General features: G+C 32.2%; 1 protein-coding gene across 6 annotated transcripts in view; it reads right to left on the bottom strand.

The window, feature by feature from the left end:
• Nucleotides 1-274: 274 nt before the first annotated feature.
• LOC117110261 (threonine--tRNA ligase 1, cytoplasmic-like) overlaps nucleotides 275-17,886 on the bottom strand; it is a 35,372-nt gene continuing 17,760 nt past the window's right edge. For all 6 annotated transcript variants that reach the window (XM_033252932.1, XM_033252924.1, XM_033252907.1 and 3 more), the window contains 5 exons: nucleotides 17,187-17,267; nucleotides 16,776-16,876; nucleotides 15,603-15,704; nucleotides 3,594-3,781; nucleotides 275-1,652 (listed from right to left, as the gene is read on the bottom strand). In XM_033252932.1, the coding sequence (XP_033108823.1) occupies nucleotides 1,504-1,652; nucleotides 3,594-3,781; nucleotides 15,603-15,704; nucleotides 16,776-16,876; nucleotides 17,187-17,267 (621 nt within the window). In that variant the 3' untranslated portion in view covers nucleotides 275-1,503. The remainder of the gene's footprint in view (nucleotides 1,653-3,593; nucleotides 3,782-15,602; nucleotides 15,705-16,775; nucleotides 16,877-17,186; nucleotides 17,268-17,886) is intronic.

Consider the following 17,886-nt stretch of genomic DNA (forward strand, 5'->3'; position numbering starts at 1 on the left):
AGGCAATTTAGGTGAGTCTGAATAATTATACACTTGTTAAAAATGTAAACATCCATTTGTGATTGGCTGTGATGTCACTGTCCATTATAATGTACAGAAATATGAGACTACCATGTGACTACGTAAGAATCAGTGGCAGATCCAGGAATTTGGAATAGAAGGGGTCCCAGGGAGGAACGTTCACACCTAGAGAGTACACAAACATAATTTTTATTGTGGCGCCTCTAGATGGCCAGAAATGGCACTCAAAGACTTAAATTACAATCTAATTTTCTTTTTTTTCAATTTTTGTAAATAAATTTTTTTAAAGTTAGGGGGCCTGGGCAAGTGGGAAACCCATCACACCATGAATCAGCCAATGAGAATGAGAAACATTAACAAAGGAGTTTACAACTACTAACGCATTTTATCAGAGACAATTGTCTAGGATATTTCTGAGAATATTCTGATGGAAATCTATTAGCATAACAGATGGCCAGGATTGCTTACTCACAACATTAAAATGAATCAAAACACTTACTGTATTACATATAATTGTAGTTTACAGATGAATTTATGTATTTCTATTCTTAAACTCATGTTACATTGTTCTTGAAATACAGCAGCCTGTAAAAGGCAATATGGATAAATTTATCTTGATAGGAATCCATCCAGTAGGAATGAAATCTATCCTGCATTGTTCAAGAAACCATTAACTAGTGATTAAATCCGTTGAATTTTATGTTACATTTTTCTCTACAAATATCAGGCCGTTCCAAGGCAAAACAACATAACTGCACAAAAATATAAAAAATATGCCATGTTGTTAAATATTTTCTTTAGGAAGCCTGCCAAGATTATACACAGGTAGTGATAGTAGGGTTAATCACCAATGACTCAAATTAAACAATAAAACATTTTGTTTGAATTGTTGTTTGCATTTTTTTTACCATTGATGTTACTGACTGAAAAAAGTCTTGCCTCCCTGGATATTTGGGTATCTAAAAACAGTTCCATAATAACACTGACCTTGGTAGGTAAGATTTAATGTTATACCAAATCAGTAAAGTAGACGAATGATACATTTTACATTAATGTGTCTGCAAATATGCTGGAATTATTATGGTATTAAAGAAGACATGGGGTCACCAGTCTCATAGTAAATTCGAACTTTTAGTCACAACCAAAGGAATTCATCCAGTAGACTTCCATCACGATTATAACAGGATTGAGATTCAGATGAAATTTGCAGAAGAAAATAGAAACAGTAAAAGGACTATTCCTAATACCTAACATGGAATGGTGCCTGGTAAAATATGGATATAAAAATTGTGTCTCTCATGGAAAAGCATCATCAATATTTATTATGAGATGGGCTGATTCACTCAGAAATCATCCTTCAGCATTTAGTAATTTCTCACCCCTCGCAATATATAAATAATATATGGTGAAAGATATGGACATTAAATCTGACATAAATCACAGCCAGGTGTTAACTAATCTGGTTTATCGAGTTGGTTCAAATTAGAAATCATCTTCACTTTTTAGTAGTTTCTCCTTTTTCAAGAAAGCAAACCTCTTAATGACATCGGCAATAGCACGCTCTCCATGAACCTTGTTGTCCCTGGTTCGAACATTCACTGTTTTGTTCGTTGCTTCCTTTTCGCCAACAACTAAAATCCAAATAAATATATAAATGTTTAAAAAACATGTTTATGGACACATATATTGCTACTGATTGAAGTACAGGTTAAACAATTCTATTAAATAATTAATATATATATATATATATTATATATATATATATATTGAGATCATTTCCGACAATTAGCACCTGGTAAAAATATATCACTGTTCTTGTGTTTACACTAGGGGGTTAAATTTAAGTTGCAGCAGTGCACCCCACTTTTTGTATACAGTTAAAATTCTTGTTTGTTTGCTTTTTTCAAATCCTCCAAATTACACAATTTTTATTTTCACAACTAATTACAAATCCACTCGGTAAAGCTCATATCAAGACTTGGTTAATAAAGCGTCGCTTGCATCCTGTAACACTGGCTGTTTGATGAGAATAAATAATAACCGCTTCCCTATTGAGCATTCCTTGGGAATGGTAATAAATATGTAAATTATTTCTGGATTTGAACAACAGACCTCAAATACATCATGAGGTCACTCTGCTGAAAGATACATAATCAACAAAATCTTCATCTAATGGGAATGCTGTTTATGCAATTCTCTAATATGATTATCGAGGTCAGAGGTCATGAGATATATTGCAATCAACACCTTATTGCATAATTAATCAAGATAACTGGATAATGTGCTCAATGTGCTCACACATTGTATACTGGCCAATCAAAGCTCACAGATTTATAATAGAATGCTACATGAAAAAAAGCAAAAAAATAAATTGAGCATTTGCATCCGATCTGCTACAAAATGGCTGCCAGATTGTGCAAGAGCGCCACCATGCCAGGATAGGCTGTAGCTCCTCGCCATGACGATATTGTGCATATTCACAAATAAAACAATTTTCCATGCATTTGGATGAACAATTTATAGAGTTTTAATGAAGCTTAGATTTTTAGGGGGATTTATACCAAACTACTTTTTTGGTTGGTGCCAAAATATTTCTCCCTCCACCCATTTTGTTGGCCAAAATAATAATAATAATAATAACAATAATAATAATAACAATAATAATAATAATAATAATAATAATAATAATAATAATAATGATAATAATAATAATAATTCAAAAAGCCCTCTTACAAGTTTCTATTGTTTATTAAAATCCACAATTCACCTTGCTACTAACTAATAATTTTCTTTAATAATAATAACAACAACAACAACAACAACAACAACAACAACAACAACAACAATAATAATAATAATAATAATAGTAATAATAATAATTCAAAAAGCCCTCTTACAAGTTTCTATTGTTTATTAAATTCCACAATTCACCTCGCTACACAGCATGTAGAATTGCTGGCTTCAATCAATTATATCTATATTTTTGCGGTTTGTTTTTCTTTGTCTTTAACACTTAGTCCAGCAAGCGCAGGGACTTGTAATGTGCACTTAGAAATGGAAGACAATTACCATTACCGTGCCAAAGAATTTACTAGTAAGCATGCATGTGGGCTTAGAATAAATTATGATATAGCTGGTGAGACTGCCACAAAAGGATAAACATTCAAATGCTACTCAATTCTCATTTTTAATTGTCTTTCATTCTATGTAAATTTTCTTTATTAAGGAGCTGACTCTGATTTGGCCAATGATAGAATCATCTTGTGATCTGTCCTAGAATAACGATTATGATAATGGTAATGATGCTGAAGATGTAGATAATGATAATAATGTTGATGATGACAATAATGAAAATGATTATGATAATGTTGATGATGATATTGATGATGTTGATGACGACAATAATGATGATAACGATCATTATGATCTTGATCATAATAATATCATGTGCGTCTTATATAGTGCATCATGCCAAAGACTATGTGCTTCACAATGTGTCATTCAGGTGACTGGTGTCTTAGATATTACTATACATGGTTTTAATGTGTTACATTACAAAAAAAAAAAATTACCAAGAATGAAGTTAAATTGGGCAAGCTGGGCATTCCGAATCTTTTTGTTCATGGTGTCCCCAACATCAATGTCAACTTCGCAACAGAATCCAGCATCATAGATTTCTTCCTTGACCTGCACGGCATAATCATTAAGTGCTGGATTCACAGGGATTACCATTGCTTGGCGCGGTGAGATCCAGAAAGGCCTACAATTAAATGAATGCAGATAGTAATTATGCTAGAGACACATACAGTTCGTAGTACATTTTGTCAGACTAAACAAGATCTGGTTACCACAAGCCAACATAAACACTGTTACCTACCCAATGCACCAATAATCTTCCGGTACTATATCTCATTTCTGTATACTATTTTTTTTATTAACAGACATTTGAATACAAGAGTTTGAGCAACACCACAAGGAAAGTGCCTTAGTGGGCTAAAAAAATTAAGCTGAAAACATAGCTTTCCCCTCCCTTCTTTTTGCCAAAGGAGTTTTAAATAAGTGTATGTTTCTGGGTCTGCACCCCCGCATCTGCCCCAGTCTTTAAAAAGATCAATTTTCAAACTTTGAATAATACATTTGATACCCGAACTTGAATTACAGCTCTGTGGTTACAATTTCATCAATAATCTTCCGGTACTATATATCTCATTTCTGTATACTATTTTTTTTATTAACAAACATTTGAATACAAGAGTTTGAGCAACACCACAAGAAAAGTGCCTTAGTGGGCTAAAAAAATTAAGCTGAAAACATAGCTTTCCCCTCCCTTCTTTTTGCCAAAGGAGTTTTAAATAAGTGTATGTTTCTGGGGCGGACGCAGGATTTGGCGGTAGGGGGTGCGTGACAATCCACACTACCTCAGCTCCAGCATGGTTGGGGGTGAGTTGAGTTGAGAAAACGGACCTCTAAGTGCCCGGAAATTGCACTCTCATACTTTAAAAATCTTACCAGTACTATGTTCATAATGATAAAAATATTATATCAACAATATAATAAAATTGTTTTTCAAATTACAATTCAAGGTGGGGTGGGGAGGGAAAGGGTCTGCACCCCCGCATCTGCCCCAGTCTTTAAAAAGATCAATTTTCAAACTTTGAATAATACATTTGATACCCGAACTTGAATTACAGCTCTGTGGTTACAATTTCATCAATCAAAATTCATGGGATAGAGTGATGGTTGACACTTAGCAACTAGAATTACTGCTAAGCCAATAGTTAATAAAAAAAAAAAAACCATATTGACAGACTGACTGTGATTTCTAAATGACACTGTTCTTTGGCAAAACAACAAGTATTTTTGGTTTGTTTTATCAAGACTGAAATTTAAAAAGTTTATTTTGGATCTGACAATGATTAATTTATACTTAGCAAACATAAGATTTATATATTTTGCATTAATCTCCCTTTAAATATTTACTTTCCAAAGAAAAAAGAAAGAAAAATTAGCTATTCATGTAGAAAAGAAGATCAATCATTTGCAAACAAGTGTAGCCACTGATAGTTAACTGTAATACATTACAGTTTACAATCTAAATCACTGGATTCATATGATAATAAGTTACCTAGTTAATATTTAATACATTACAATTTACAATCTACCTCACTGCAGTTGTACAATAACACTAATACAGACGGTAATACATTGTAATTTAAAATCTATATCACCAAACTCATTCAATACTACAAATACAGACAAGATAATAAATCAATTTACAATTTCCACTATTTTTTTATACATAAACTGAAAGGTCCACTGATTAATCTCGGATAAGAAAGTATAATACATACTCCAAGTATCGAATCCCAACACGATGGCGTGTATTTCAATAATTGGAGTATGTATTATACTTTCTTATTTTCATACATGTTAATAATGATCTTGTATTGTTTGCATAGAAATATAGTAACCAATGCAAGTTTTAAATAACTAAAGCTAAGGAATAAACAGACACAATGGTTCCAGCCAAGGTTGTCATGTTTAAGGTCTAAAGTCTAATTTCTATATATAATTCAAGAACAATATTACTGAATATGAGAGAAAACATAATAGTAGGCAAATATAAAATTAATTTAATAATAAGAAAGACAATATTATTCTCATCATGGCCTTCGTTATGAAACAATAACAAAATTAAAATGTATACATGTAAATCTATACCTCAGGACCAAAATCAGGACTAAAGTGTTTTCTATAGAAACAATATAGAAAAAAAGGAGATCTTAAAAATTGTATTGATTGTTATCTTTAAAAATGATAAATTATTCTGCATGAACAAGGAGGCAAGTTGCGATTTTAGTACCTATTATATTTCAAACTTGGATGTTAATACTTTTGTATTAAGAAAAATACAACCAATACTGTATCTGATGATTACACACACAACAATCAGGTATATCATTTCTACATTCTAATTGACTGACATTTAAGCCTGGTTTCCATAAAATCGCTACACTCTCGCTACAGTGTTTTCTGTGCAATCACTGTACTGTGTAGTAGTCCCCGAAGCAATCAGGAGGGCTCCCCGATTCGACCGACCAATTAGCATCACCGAAAGCTGTCTTGAAAAGAGACTAGACAAAATATGGGCTTTAAAGAGTAAGAAATAATGCAGACAAGGAAGGCTCTCAAAAAAATTACATTACATAAACTGATTATGCAGAAATGGAATGAATTCCCTGAGTTCCGGAATGTTTCCTACAATGTGTTCAGTACTGGAATGTGTAATTCACATTTCCTTATAATAATAATGTAGAATCCTATTTCTTAACTGCACGTCATTTGGATCAAGGTCAATATTCATATTCAAAATAATGCTCAAGAACCATCATTAGATTGTGTTTATGGTCTTTTTATGCGAGTCTTTTTTTTATACTTTGTTTCCTGAACTTAATTTTTTAAAGATTTGTCACTGTCAGAGAAGGGCGAAAAAAAAAAAAAGATTTTGTTTTCTCATTTTGTAAAATGATTTTGTCAAATCCATCCAGGAGAAAATAAAAATAAAATGTTAATAATGAATTAAACAGTGTAGTAATGAGATTGATAAATGCTTTAAATTTATAATTAAGGTAGAAATACACATCTTAATATTTTTGGAGATTTCAGGAGAGCAGAGGGCATGATAAAAATAAATATTTTTTTTTTTTTTTCATGAAATGTATAATCTTTCTTAGTGGCGGGTGTGCTAGCTGGCCAAAAATAAAATTTTATTTTTATTCAAATTCACCATTATTGGCGGTGGGCAGGTTCACTAAACAATATATATATAAAAAAAAAGTCTCGCCTCATGTGAGTTTTATCTACATTCCTTCCCCTTTTCCTCTAAGGATCCTTCCTGTAAACAAGCCCCATCTAGGCTTAAAAGGTTATATTTTTGTTTTCATGGTATTTCATAATTATGATTTAAAGTGAAATGTTTTCATTGTATTTTTAAATTCCTTGAATATTTTGAACTTGTTAATACTTATTTTAATGTCTTATAATGGCAATTAAAAATATATATCAAACATATCAATCAATCAATCATGTCAATTTAATCAATTCAACTAGCAACTACGATTCCCCAATTTTTGAATAATTTCAATAATGAACAGAGATACAGAAGAAACTGTATGATCAAGTTCCTACCTTCATTTTGATTCATTAATATACAAAAAAACTGATGACTAGTTTTTACTTTGACTTACATTATTGTTAATTGGGCCCAAGAAAGCAATATAATGTATGAATAGATGATAATTAGAGAATCTATAAATAAATCTTTATCTTGGATGTTAATACTCATACTTTCCAAATGAATGGTCTAGATTTAAGCCAATTTCATGTCTGACATATTAACATTCTTTCTTCTGTAATAACAACAATAACAATAATAATAATAATAATAATAATAATATTAATAATAACAATATTCATTATTATTATTTTGATCATCTATATATTAACATTCTTTCTTCTGTAAGCGGCAACAACAACAGCAACAATAATAATGACATTAATGATAATAATAATAGTAATAATAATAATAACAACAATAACAATAATGATAATAATAATAATAATAATAATATTAATAATAATAATATTCATTATTATTATTTTGATCATCTATATATTAACATTCTTTCTTCTGTAAGCAGCAACAACAACAGCAACAATAATAATGACATTAATGATAATAGTAATAATAATAATAACAACAATAACAATAATGATAATAATAATAATAATAATAATATTCATTATTATTATTTTGATCATTTATATCATTCTTTACAAACACATTTTACACCAACAGCATTTTTATGTAGAGTGCTTCACTATTAAAACAACCACCAATATAAACAAGGAAATAAACAGTACTAACACTTTTGTAATTATGTATTAATAATCTCATAGATTTTACAGATTTATCTTTGTACTTATGTAGCTATACTACTAACGATGATTAAAACGATATTGCATATTAATAAAAACAGCAATTAACAATAGTAGTAGTAATACTGATGATGATGATGATAATGATGATGATATGGCAAATTTTATGATAGCATATAATGCCATGAGAGAATATATGTGCTTTAAATAGGTAATTAATGTAGATCACTGCACGTATTATTACCCCATATCGGACGTTGGATGCATAAATAGGATTTCATCACGTGCAAACTCTGCTGCTTCCTGGGACCATTAGCCAGGATGCTGTAAATTAAGCGCTGAGACATCTACATGTACACGTATTACAGAGAATTTACATCCTACTCAGCACAATTAACTGCAGAATGATGAAAAATGTATACCACAGATTACAGTTTATTGCTTAAGGATACAGGGGTGGCACCAAGATTTGACCAACTGGGGGTTCCAATGACCCGGAGAGAGGCATGTCCATGACAAGAGCAAAGGGGGCATCATTCATAATCTTTTGGAAATTGTCCAGGGGGGTGAAACTCCCGAAAACTATGACAATTTAGGGGTTTCAGCTTATTTAATTGATTTTAGTCTAATATGTAAAAAATTATTTAAAAAAATTATACATTATTTTAAAAATATTTTTTCCCCCGTCAAATTGTGGTTTTTCTCCCCGTTGGGCTCTTATCTGGTGTCACCCTTGCAAGGATAGTGGTGGCACCAATGTGGGTTTTTTCTCCCAGAAAGCATGAACCCCTGACAAATTGTTATCAACTTCTAAGCATGAGACAGACCAAAACATCTTTAGGTGTCACTGTTTTACAGATGTTGAAACCTTTGAATTAATTCCCAGCAAAGATATGCAATTTAGCTTATAATTTACAGTAGACATACAAATTAAGTAAAATTTATTCAAATATGGAATTGGATTTTTCAGTTTTTTAGCTTATATTATAACAGTTAATAACTTACAGTAAATATAAAAGGAGATTCATTGAAATCAATTGTCAACATTTTTAGCTCAACATATCTTAAAGCAAATGCTATAAAATGATATGTCTAAAAGTTCATCACAACATAAAGTACAAAAACCAACAGATGCCAGGGTTGTAGCTGTAGAAAATTAAGGGTGGGTGAAAGACATTTGAAGGGTGGGTGGATGATAACATAGGTAAACCCTAAATAAGAAGTGTGGATTTTAAAGATAGAAAAGTGGGTATAAGGCCATGAAATTAGCTTTAGACTGGGGAAAAACATTAAGGCTGGGTGGCCCCGCTCACCATAACTACATCCCTGAAAATACACTGATGATTATGTTTAAATAACATATGTGGCAAAGACAAGCCAAACCAGTCACTCGTCGCAAATTGTGTTACAGAGAAAATGGCCAAAACATGCTGGAATGTCAAATTAAAAAAAATCTATTTTATTGCACTAAACTAACCTTATATAGCTATACATCATTCTACTGTATGCTGTTATTTTCCCCATTTTCAATGTTAAAACAACACTTTTTAAGGATTTAAAGATAGTTTCTGCATGAGAAATGCCTGAAATCATAAACTTTTAAAGGCTGATTTTTCATATATTGTTCTTTAAACAGCTGTGTGATTAAATGCTTGTAACTTCATAAGGAAATGTCCAATTTGAATGATTTTTTTACCATTTTATAGCTATTATTTTACTCTCTAACACTGTATTAATAACTCAACATCAAGTTTTGCGACGAGTGACTGGTTTGGCTTGTCTTTGCCACATATAACGAACGTTACTCCAAATAAAGAAAGGGACGCCATGATTCAACGTTTTGACCATTATTGGGTCATCTTCATTCGAAACATTGAATCATGGCCTCACTCTCTTTATTCGGAGTTCAGAGTAACATTCATTCATTCTATGTTATAAAGTACAAGAAAGTACAATTTCATTTCATCATATAATTTCATGACAAAAACAGATTATTAACGACATGGGTTGTATACCATATTATGTACTATTTCAAATTGTGTAAACTTGATCTGAATTCTTCTCATCATAAAATTATTTGTGCCATTTATTCATATGTAAAAAAATGGGTAAATGCACTTTTTGTATTCAGATATCTATCCCAGTAAATAGTGGATAAAATAAAATTGTAATGCAATTCATTCCTGATTATAAAACAAGATGATGCTGCTTTATTCATATTATTTTTAGTACTGTAAAGTTTTTTTTTGACATGATGGATAATTACATATTCTAATTGCTATGTCAGTAGAGTGAAGGTAGGAAATACTATTAGTATGAGAACAACTACACACATATGATATGAAGTAAACAAAAATTGCATGTACCCATGATTTGTTCCATTATAATAAAATTGCTGTACAAAAACCTAAGTTTTTCTAATCTATTACTAAACAAGTTGTAGATATTTACTCATTTCAAGAACACTGAAGTATGTAACAAAACACAAAATGCTTTAAATCTTATATGCATTTTAAAGCTGATATTTAACAGTAAACAAGCAACACAATATTTAACGACTGTATATTAAACTTCCATGAAATTATAGAGGCCAGGATTTAAGTCCTTCACTCAAAATTATTCCTGCGAAATCATACCGATTATTGTAATTTTATCCAGGGGCGGATCCAGAGATGTCCAAAAGGGGGGGCCGAAATTTGGGCCGATCGAGACAACAATGTTTCTAGGGGGTCCGGGGGCATGCATCCGCAAAATTTTTGTGTTCTAGACGCCCGAAAATAACATTTGAGGCGTTGTGGGCTATAATTTTTTTCTTTTTCTTTCTTTTTTTCTTTTTTTTTACCTCATCCACCCCTGTTTTATCAATGCAAGCAGTTCTGTATGGAGTATTTTTGGTGCCAATCACACAAAGGAAAACCCACTGTCAAAGATTTGTTTCCAGTGGGGTCCTTCTGACGGTGAATTGGGCAGTATTTGATTCATTGAAAGCATTCATTAAATTCTTTTAAAATATTTTAATAAAGTGTACTTTTAAAATACTGTATACTTGTTAGTATAATTACATCGTCACTTTGAACCATTCATCACAATAAGTCCACACCATTTTATATTAAGTGATAAGATAAACGACTGGTTCATGTAAATTAAATGCAAATGCAACAAAAATTATCTAATACTCTTTAAAGAAACTAACCTTAAGACAGATACTAGGCTACAGTATTATTTACCAATGTAAGTACCAGTGCCTCCTAGACCATAAACCTGGTATATATTTTAAATGAATAGCTCAGCTCACTTTTATATACACTTGCATTGAACATTTCCCTTCTAATAGACACATTCTGCGAGGTTTGTTTACAGCCGGTAACATGACATATAGTGGGTATTACTATGGAGAATTTACAGTGCAATCAGTTTTAAAGTATAGGAAAACGTAATGTAATGGTCGCGAAAAAAACCGCCCACCTTTAACGTGAGAGATAACTGGCAAGGAAAAGCATTATGATTGTTCATGATGGTGTTTATTTACCTATTCTAGCGTTCAATGTGCTTTGTTTGCTTTAGAATTTAGGTGATGCTTCGTAAACCTTAGCTAGCCCAGAAATTATTACGTGTCAAAATCGCAGTTTGCAGGTCGGAAATTCTCGTGCATACCTAATGTAAACAGGCCGTAGGTATACAGAGGCCTAGGCCTAGCATTTCTAGAAAGACTTAAATGTTTGCGGCCAGTACCTTTTGGAGCATTAGCAAACCATTTATGGTAAAACTCTCAATTTCCATTTCCAATCAATTTGGTATAGTTACAGGTATTTCAACAAACATTACTCAATATCGAATATGTGCTTTACAGCAGAAATACACCGAAGAAGCCACAGGTTTTGCTATTACTGAAGAACCACGGTAAGAGTAAATCATATTTTAGGTCTATGACATCATCAGCTATTAAAGCATCTTTTTGTAAATACTGACTGCGTTGAGCTATAAAATTGAGCAATAAACTTTAATACCGTATATGAATTTTGCTTGCTTGTTGTATACTTAAGTAGGTTAATAGCTTTCAAAAGAAACAAACTTTCATCAATAAATAATATGGACCTGTTTTTAAATGGCTATTAAAAAAACATGTGCTTTTTCCCCAGCAGAAGCGGGCCAAAAAATAAACATGGTTAGGAATGTGTGTTCTAACACAGAATCGTTATAGGACTGGCATTCAGAAAGCACATGTTTTGTGGTATACTTTTCAGGTGCAACACAATAACGTGTTAGTCATGACTGGTTGGTGACTCAAATTAAGCGAAGTAAAGGCAGTCATCGTTTCACAGGAGATTAAAAGTGCTGTCACTGCCAATTTACATGCAAATATTAAATGAAATTGGCTAATGCCAATCAGTAACATGCTAACCATAATTATTTTTTTACTTTTGCGATGTTTATTTCAAAGCAGTATAGTAAACTGGTTAATGCACATGGCAAAAGTAGGGTCAACCTTAATTTGCGACGATAATCATTAGCCTACTCAGCAATTCTTACATTACCATGTTTTTAATTGTTGCATTTTCTTTACTAAAAAAACGTTCCGAAGGAGTTTAACCGTATGTAAAAAGCAATGTTTTGGCGTTATTAAGCAGAAACATGCCTTAACAGACACAGAAATCATACTGTTTCCTTTGCAATAGATGCTTTTGTCCATTTAACAATATATATATAGAGAAAACTACACAGTTTTTTTCTGTCTCTCATTGGAAGTAAATAGCTTTTAAGGTATACATAATCTGTAAACAGAAATAAATAAACTCAAGTATTTATAATCTCTTTAATTAGCTAACTATGAAAATACCACCAAATATATGGTATATATATAACATATAGCACACAAATTGTGGCAAAGACAAGCCAAAACAGTCACTCGGCGCAAGTTGTGTTCAGAGATAATGACCAAAACATGCTGGAATGTCAATATTTTTAAAATCTATTTTATTTCATTAAACTAATCTTTATATATCTATACATCATTTTATGCTGTTATATTCCCCATCTTCAATGTTAAAACAACAATTTTTAACGATTTGGTGATAATCTTTGCCTGAGAAATACCCGAAATCATAAACCTTAAAGGCTGATTTCTCAAATATTGTTTTTAACAGCTCTTTGTTTAAATACTTGTATAACTTCATACGGAAATGTCGGATTTAAATAATTCCTTTACCATTTTATAGCTTTCATTTTACTGCCCAGGTATTAATAACTAAAAATCAATTTTTGCGACTAGTGACTGGTTTGGCTTGTCTTTGCCACAATTAAACAATACAGTATGTTTTTACAATTGTACAGCTAATTTACATAATTCTAACCTAGATAATACAGTAGACATTGACATCACTTGAGTCTTTAGTTTCATGTCATCCAAAAATTTGACATTTCTTCTTCATTTATGTAATCGTCAGTTATCAGTTCGTCTTAATTTTCTTCCTCTGCGTACTTCTCTATTATCTACTCTTCATCAACTCAATATCATCATCAATTATGGGCACGTGGACCCTCTCTAGTGTCAATACATTCTGTTAATTATGAGTGGAGATATTGCCACATTTTTCCTTGCATAAATGTCATTAGTCGCCCACTTCTGACCTGCCCTGAATAGTCACCAATACGCAGATAGTTACGCAAGGGCTAATAACTGTGGCAATACGATACTGATTTATTTAAATGATTTAAATGAACAATTCAATTATTCAAATAATTAGTTTTTTTTTTTAAATTTTACTGTACGGACATTATTTTTGAAATTAACAGTATTTATGAAATACCTAGTTTTGATTTTAAAAACATGTAAAATATATTATATAATGTATGTGATACAATACTTGTGTTAATAAAAAAAATAACGATAATAAGTAAAAATATTATTATCCTAAAAAAAATGATAACAATATAATAATACCTGTTGTGGATTCTGGTTTTTACTAAATACATTTCAAATCGATATTATTATTATTATTATTATCTATGCTTCCCTTTGGGCCCCTAGAATCAAAATCCTGGATTCATTCTCGAGTATTGTAATAAACAAATACAACATGGTTTGGGGTGATGTAGTGAATTCTGCTTCCCAGGGAAGGTGTCAGATAATTTTGACTCCAGTCCCAATCATCCAACAACAAGTGAAGTACAGTAGTTGTCACTGCTCTACCAAAATTAAATCATATTGTATTTGCTTTACTATACCTCATCATAAATATTTAACAGCAGACTGTCTGTCTACATTAACCACTTTAATCTGTGATGGTAAAACAGTTCACGTATGAATGACTGCGGTAGTCGATTTTCAGTAGTACTTTTTCCCCCAAATACGCATAAATTTGGCACGTGCAGGGAAGTAGTAGGAACTACCGCACCCCTTACCATATGGAACTGACCAATGAAATATTACCTAATTAACATTCATGAGGTAAAAGTATAAATATTCTTCTGATGATAATAAGCATTAAGATATCAATGTGACTAATATATGTCTGTGGACTGTAATTAAGGTTTACAATGTGTGTTATCTGAGATAATCAAGGCAGATGACACATAAATCGGTTAATCACTCGTTAAAGGGAATCTGCTCACACACATAAATTGACTGATGATTAAAGAGACTAGTGTTATGCTGTAACTATAAAAGGAAATATTTTGTTGAGTATGATCATCATTAAGGGGAGAATGTTTAATAACAATACACATGGTAATAAGCATTACAGGCATCCTGAACTGTAACAAATTTGAAGGAAAAACATTTCTTTTGCATCAATAATAACATATATATAGAATAAACATCAAAGAAACACGGTGCTACAACCATCATGAATTTATAGGAAGTATATAAAATTAATATTAGAGGACACAGAAACAAATACATTTTGAGAGGAACCTATGCCTTCAGAAAGCTAACAGTATACACAAATGTGAATTAAACCACTTTAAGAGAGGTTCTTCAAACTCCATACAACATAAATATAATAATTACTCCCAAACATAATATAAGAGAAAAATATAATTGATTCTAATAAACGCCCCACTTGTTGAGAAGGGTTTTGAGGGCGTGTCTATTCGAGGGAGGCGTTTATTTGAGGTAGACGTTTATTTTTTTTAGTGTAAAATAGATATATGTATTCAAACAAATGCCCCTTAATTTCACTGTAAATGTGGAACTACAGCACATAATTACCGTCAGAATGTGTAAATGTGTTTTTACATGATCATAAAGAAAATGTAATTCTACTAGCGTAGAACATTAATGGAATGTGTTGCTTCCATTATATTCATTTATAGTCATTTTGGGGGGGGGGGATTTTAATCGAGCAAAAAATAAACGACGCGGTTCTTCCAAATTAGGCTTGAGGAGGAGTTACACTTATTCAAAGCGGTGCATTTATTCAAATAAATATGTTATGTATAAAATTACAAAAGTGTTAGTAATGCATATTTCTTTGGTGTTTTTTTTTTTCAAAGTGGGGCATTTATTCAAATAAACACGGGTAATAAATAATATACATTAACTATTACTAAGGGTTAACATTTACAAAAAAAAAAAAATCTGTTTAAATATTTCATACTGGTTTCAAGTACAAACTTTAAATTGACTATGAAAAAGCACTTACCATTTGCCTCCATAACTTTCTGTAAGAATGGCTATCATTCGCTCAACTGATCCCAGAATTGCACGGTGCACGATTACAGGTCGTTTTTCCAGGCCATCATTACTGTTTAGCGCAAAATAAAAGATGATACTAGCATAATATAATAAACTAGCATGATATAAATAATTATGTCAAAATAACAAATACAATTAATGAAGATTTTGATCCAGGACTTTTCTGTACCAGGATAGGAAGCTCGCTAATCTCGCACTGCACGTCTGACTGGGACCTTTGGTGTCTTAATGCAAAGGTCTGCACGCGCTCTATATATTGAGAAAAACGTGACGGGATAAATCTCTGCTGTGTCAAACAAAGGTAAGTCTTAAAATAATCAAAATATTTGCATTTATGAGCAAATATTTTCGTTTTATATAGGTAAGTAGTAAATATATTGCCTATTTTAAAGGAGAGGATAATTAGGTTTTCAAAATTTTAGTTGTTTCATGCTTCTTTTCTTTGCTTACTTTATACACACTGTACACAGTTTGTGACATGGCTGATGTCCTGCGAGCTTGTGAAGACCCCTAAAGATAGCAAATATCCCAATGAGACGTGCAGTGCGAGATGAGCGAGCCTATCCTGGTACACATATAAATCCTTGTTTTGATTGATACTGGGTATTATAGGATCCAATTGAGAGTGCCATTAAAGCTAATCTTTCAGACAACATAAAACATTTTGTTATGCAAAGTAATATGCTGTTATTCCACTCTCCACAACAAGACCTCAGCTGCCAGTTTCAAGGAAAATCTGCAACTAATTATTTTTCATTATCTATTTCTTCACAAAGACTGTGAATCATGTTCTACAAGACAGGTTGTACAGTATCTAGATTGGGAAATTGGAAGGAATCACTACAGCATGCACCATGGACCAAAGTAAAAGCCATGAAAACCTAGTGCATTTGAATATTTAAATTTTATACATTTAAATTGACTTACATAATCTTGGATGATGAAATGCAGTAAGAACTCTTATAACAGTGTGATTTATCTTCCCATGAGTGAGAATGGGGGAGGGAGAAGGGATAATCTTAATCATTGCATTATATTCAGAGGATTGTGCTAGCAATCCCCAGATATAGACTAGTACCTTATCCCACTCAGCAACAACTCTTTTTAGTATCAAATTTACCTGGAGAACTTGAGGTTGAATCTGATTGGCAGCTGGAAATCAAGTTGAATGGTAGCACACTGATGTGAGCGCTTCAATGCATCTTGAATGGTGATGTCAATCTACAATAGAGAACACATGTGGTATGGTCATTCATGCATTTGAATATGACTACAGGGAGCACACACATTATCAACAAAAATTACTCATATAGGCTTTTTGGAAGGTAATATTTGTACAATATTTTTCAATATTAAGTGGGCATGTCTAGCATCACACTATTAATTTGCAGAGCTCAGGATTTTAAATTTTTTAACAATGATTAAAGAATGAATGTGGGTTTATCAAAATCTTAAGGGACTGCCATTTATTAATGGATCAAAACATGTAACAAAATGTAGTAAATCATAAAAATAAATTGAGGAAACTTACTTTTGGTCCATAAAAAGCACCATCTTCTGGATTTAATTTCCAGTTGTCACCAAAGGCCTCAGTCAGACTTTCTGCAAGTTGCTGAAAATGAGAATAATACCTTTATATTTATATTTGGTAGACTGTTCAGTGAATTTAACTGGTATTCACTTCCTCTGGCTCACAGTAGATGAATGAGTTGTGATGATGGTGATGGTCTGTACCACACTCGGAGAGAATCCCTACTCTTTTCTGGCAAGTGTAGGGATTTCCCAGCATGGCAATGGGGACCAACAGCTTAAATGTATCTTACCGAAGGATGATAAACTACAGCAAAAAGAATAGGATTGCAAGAGGTCTGACAGTTCTCATTTTGTATGCATACAATAAAAAGTACTAACATGATATATGGGGAGCCTATTAAAATTCGGCGAGTTTCAAACTCGGCTTTTGAAGGACGCCATCTAGTTTCGTGGTAGTACTTTTTGAAATAGGTTTATGCTCCAACGAAACCCCAACAATCAGACCTCTTGCAGTTCTCTACTCTTTGATTACAGTAAATATATATAGGTGAGTCAAATGGCCGAGCGGTTAGCAGGGGCGCCGCAAGCTATAGCCATAATATCGGCGCTGGTTCGAACGGCATGCTCGCCTATGGTTCTGGTGGTAGAACAAGTCTTCTCGGATAAGGACTATAAACCGTAGGCCCAGTGTATACAAT

This window comes from Anneissia japonica, unplaced genomic scaffold (assembly GCF_011630105.1).
Source record: "Anneissia japonica isolate Jap-2015-1 unplaced genomic scaffold, ASM1163010v1 scaffold1511_len2985839_cov193, whole genome shotgun sequence".
Classification (NCBI taxonomy): Eukaryota; Metazoa; Echinodermata; class Crinoidea; order Comatulida; family Comatulidae; genus Anneissia; species Anneissia japonica.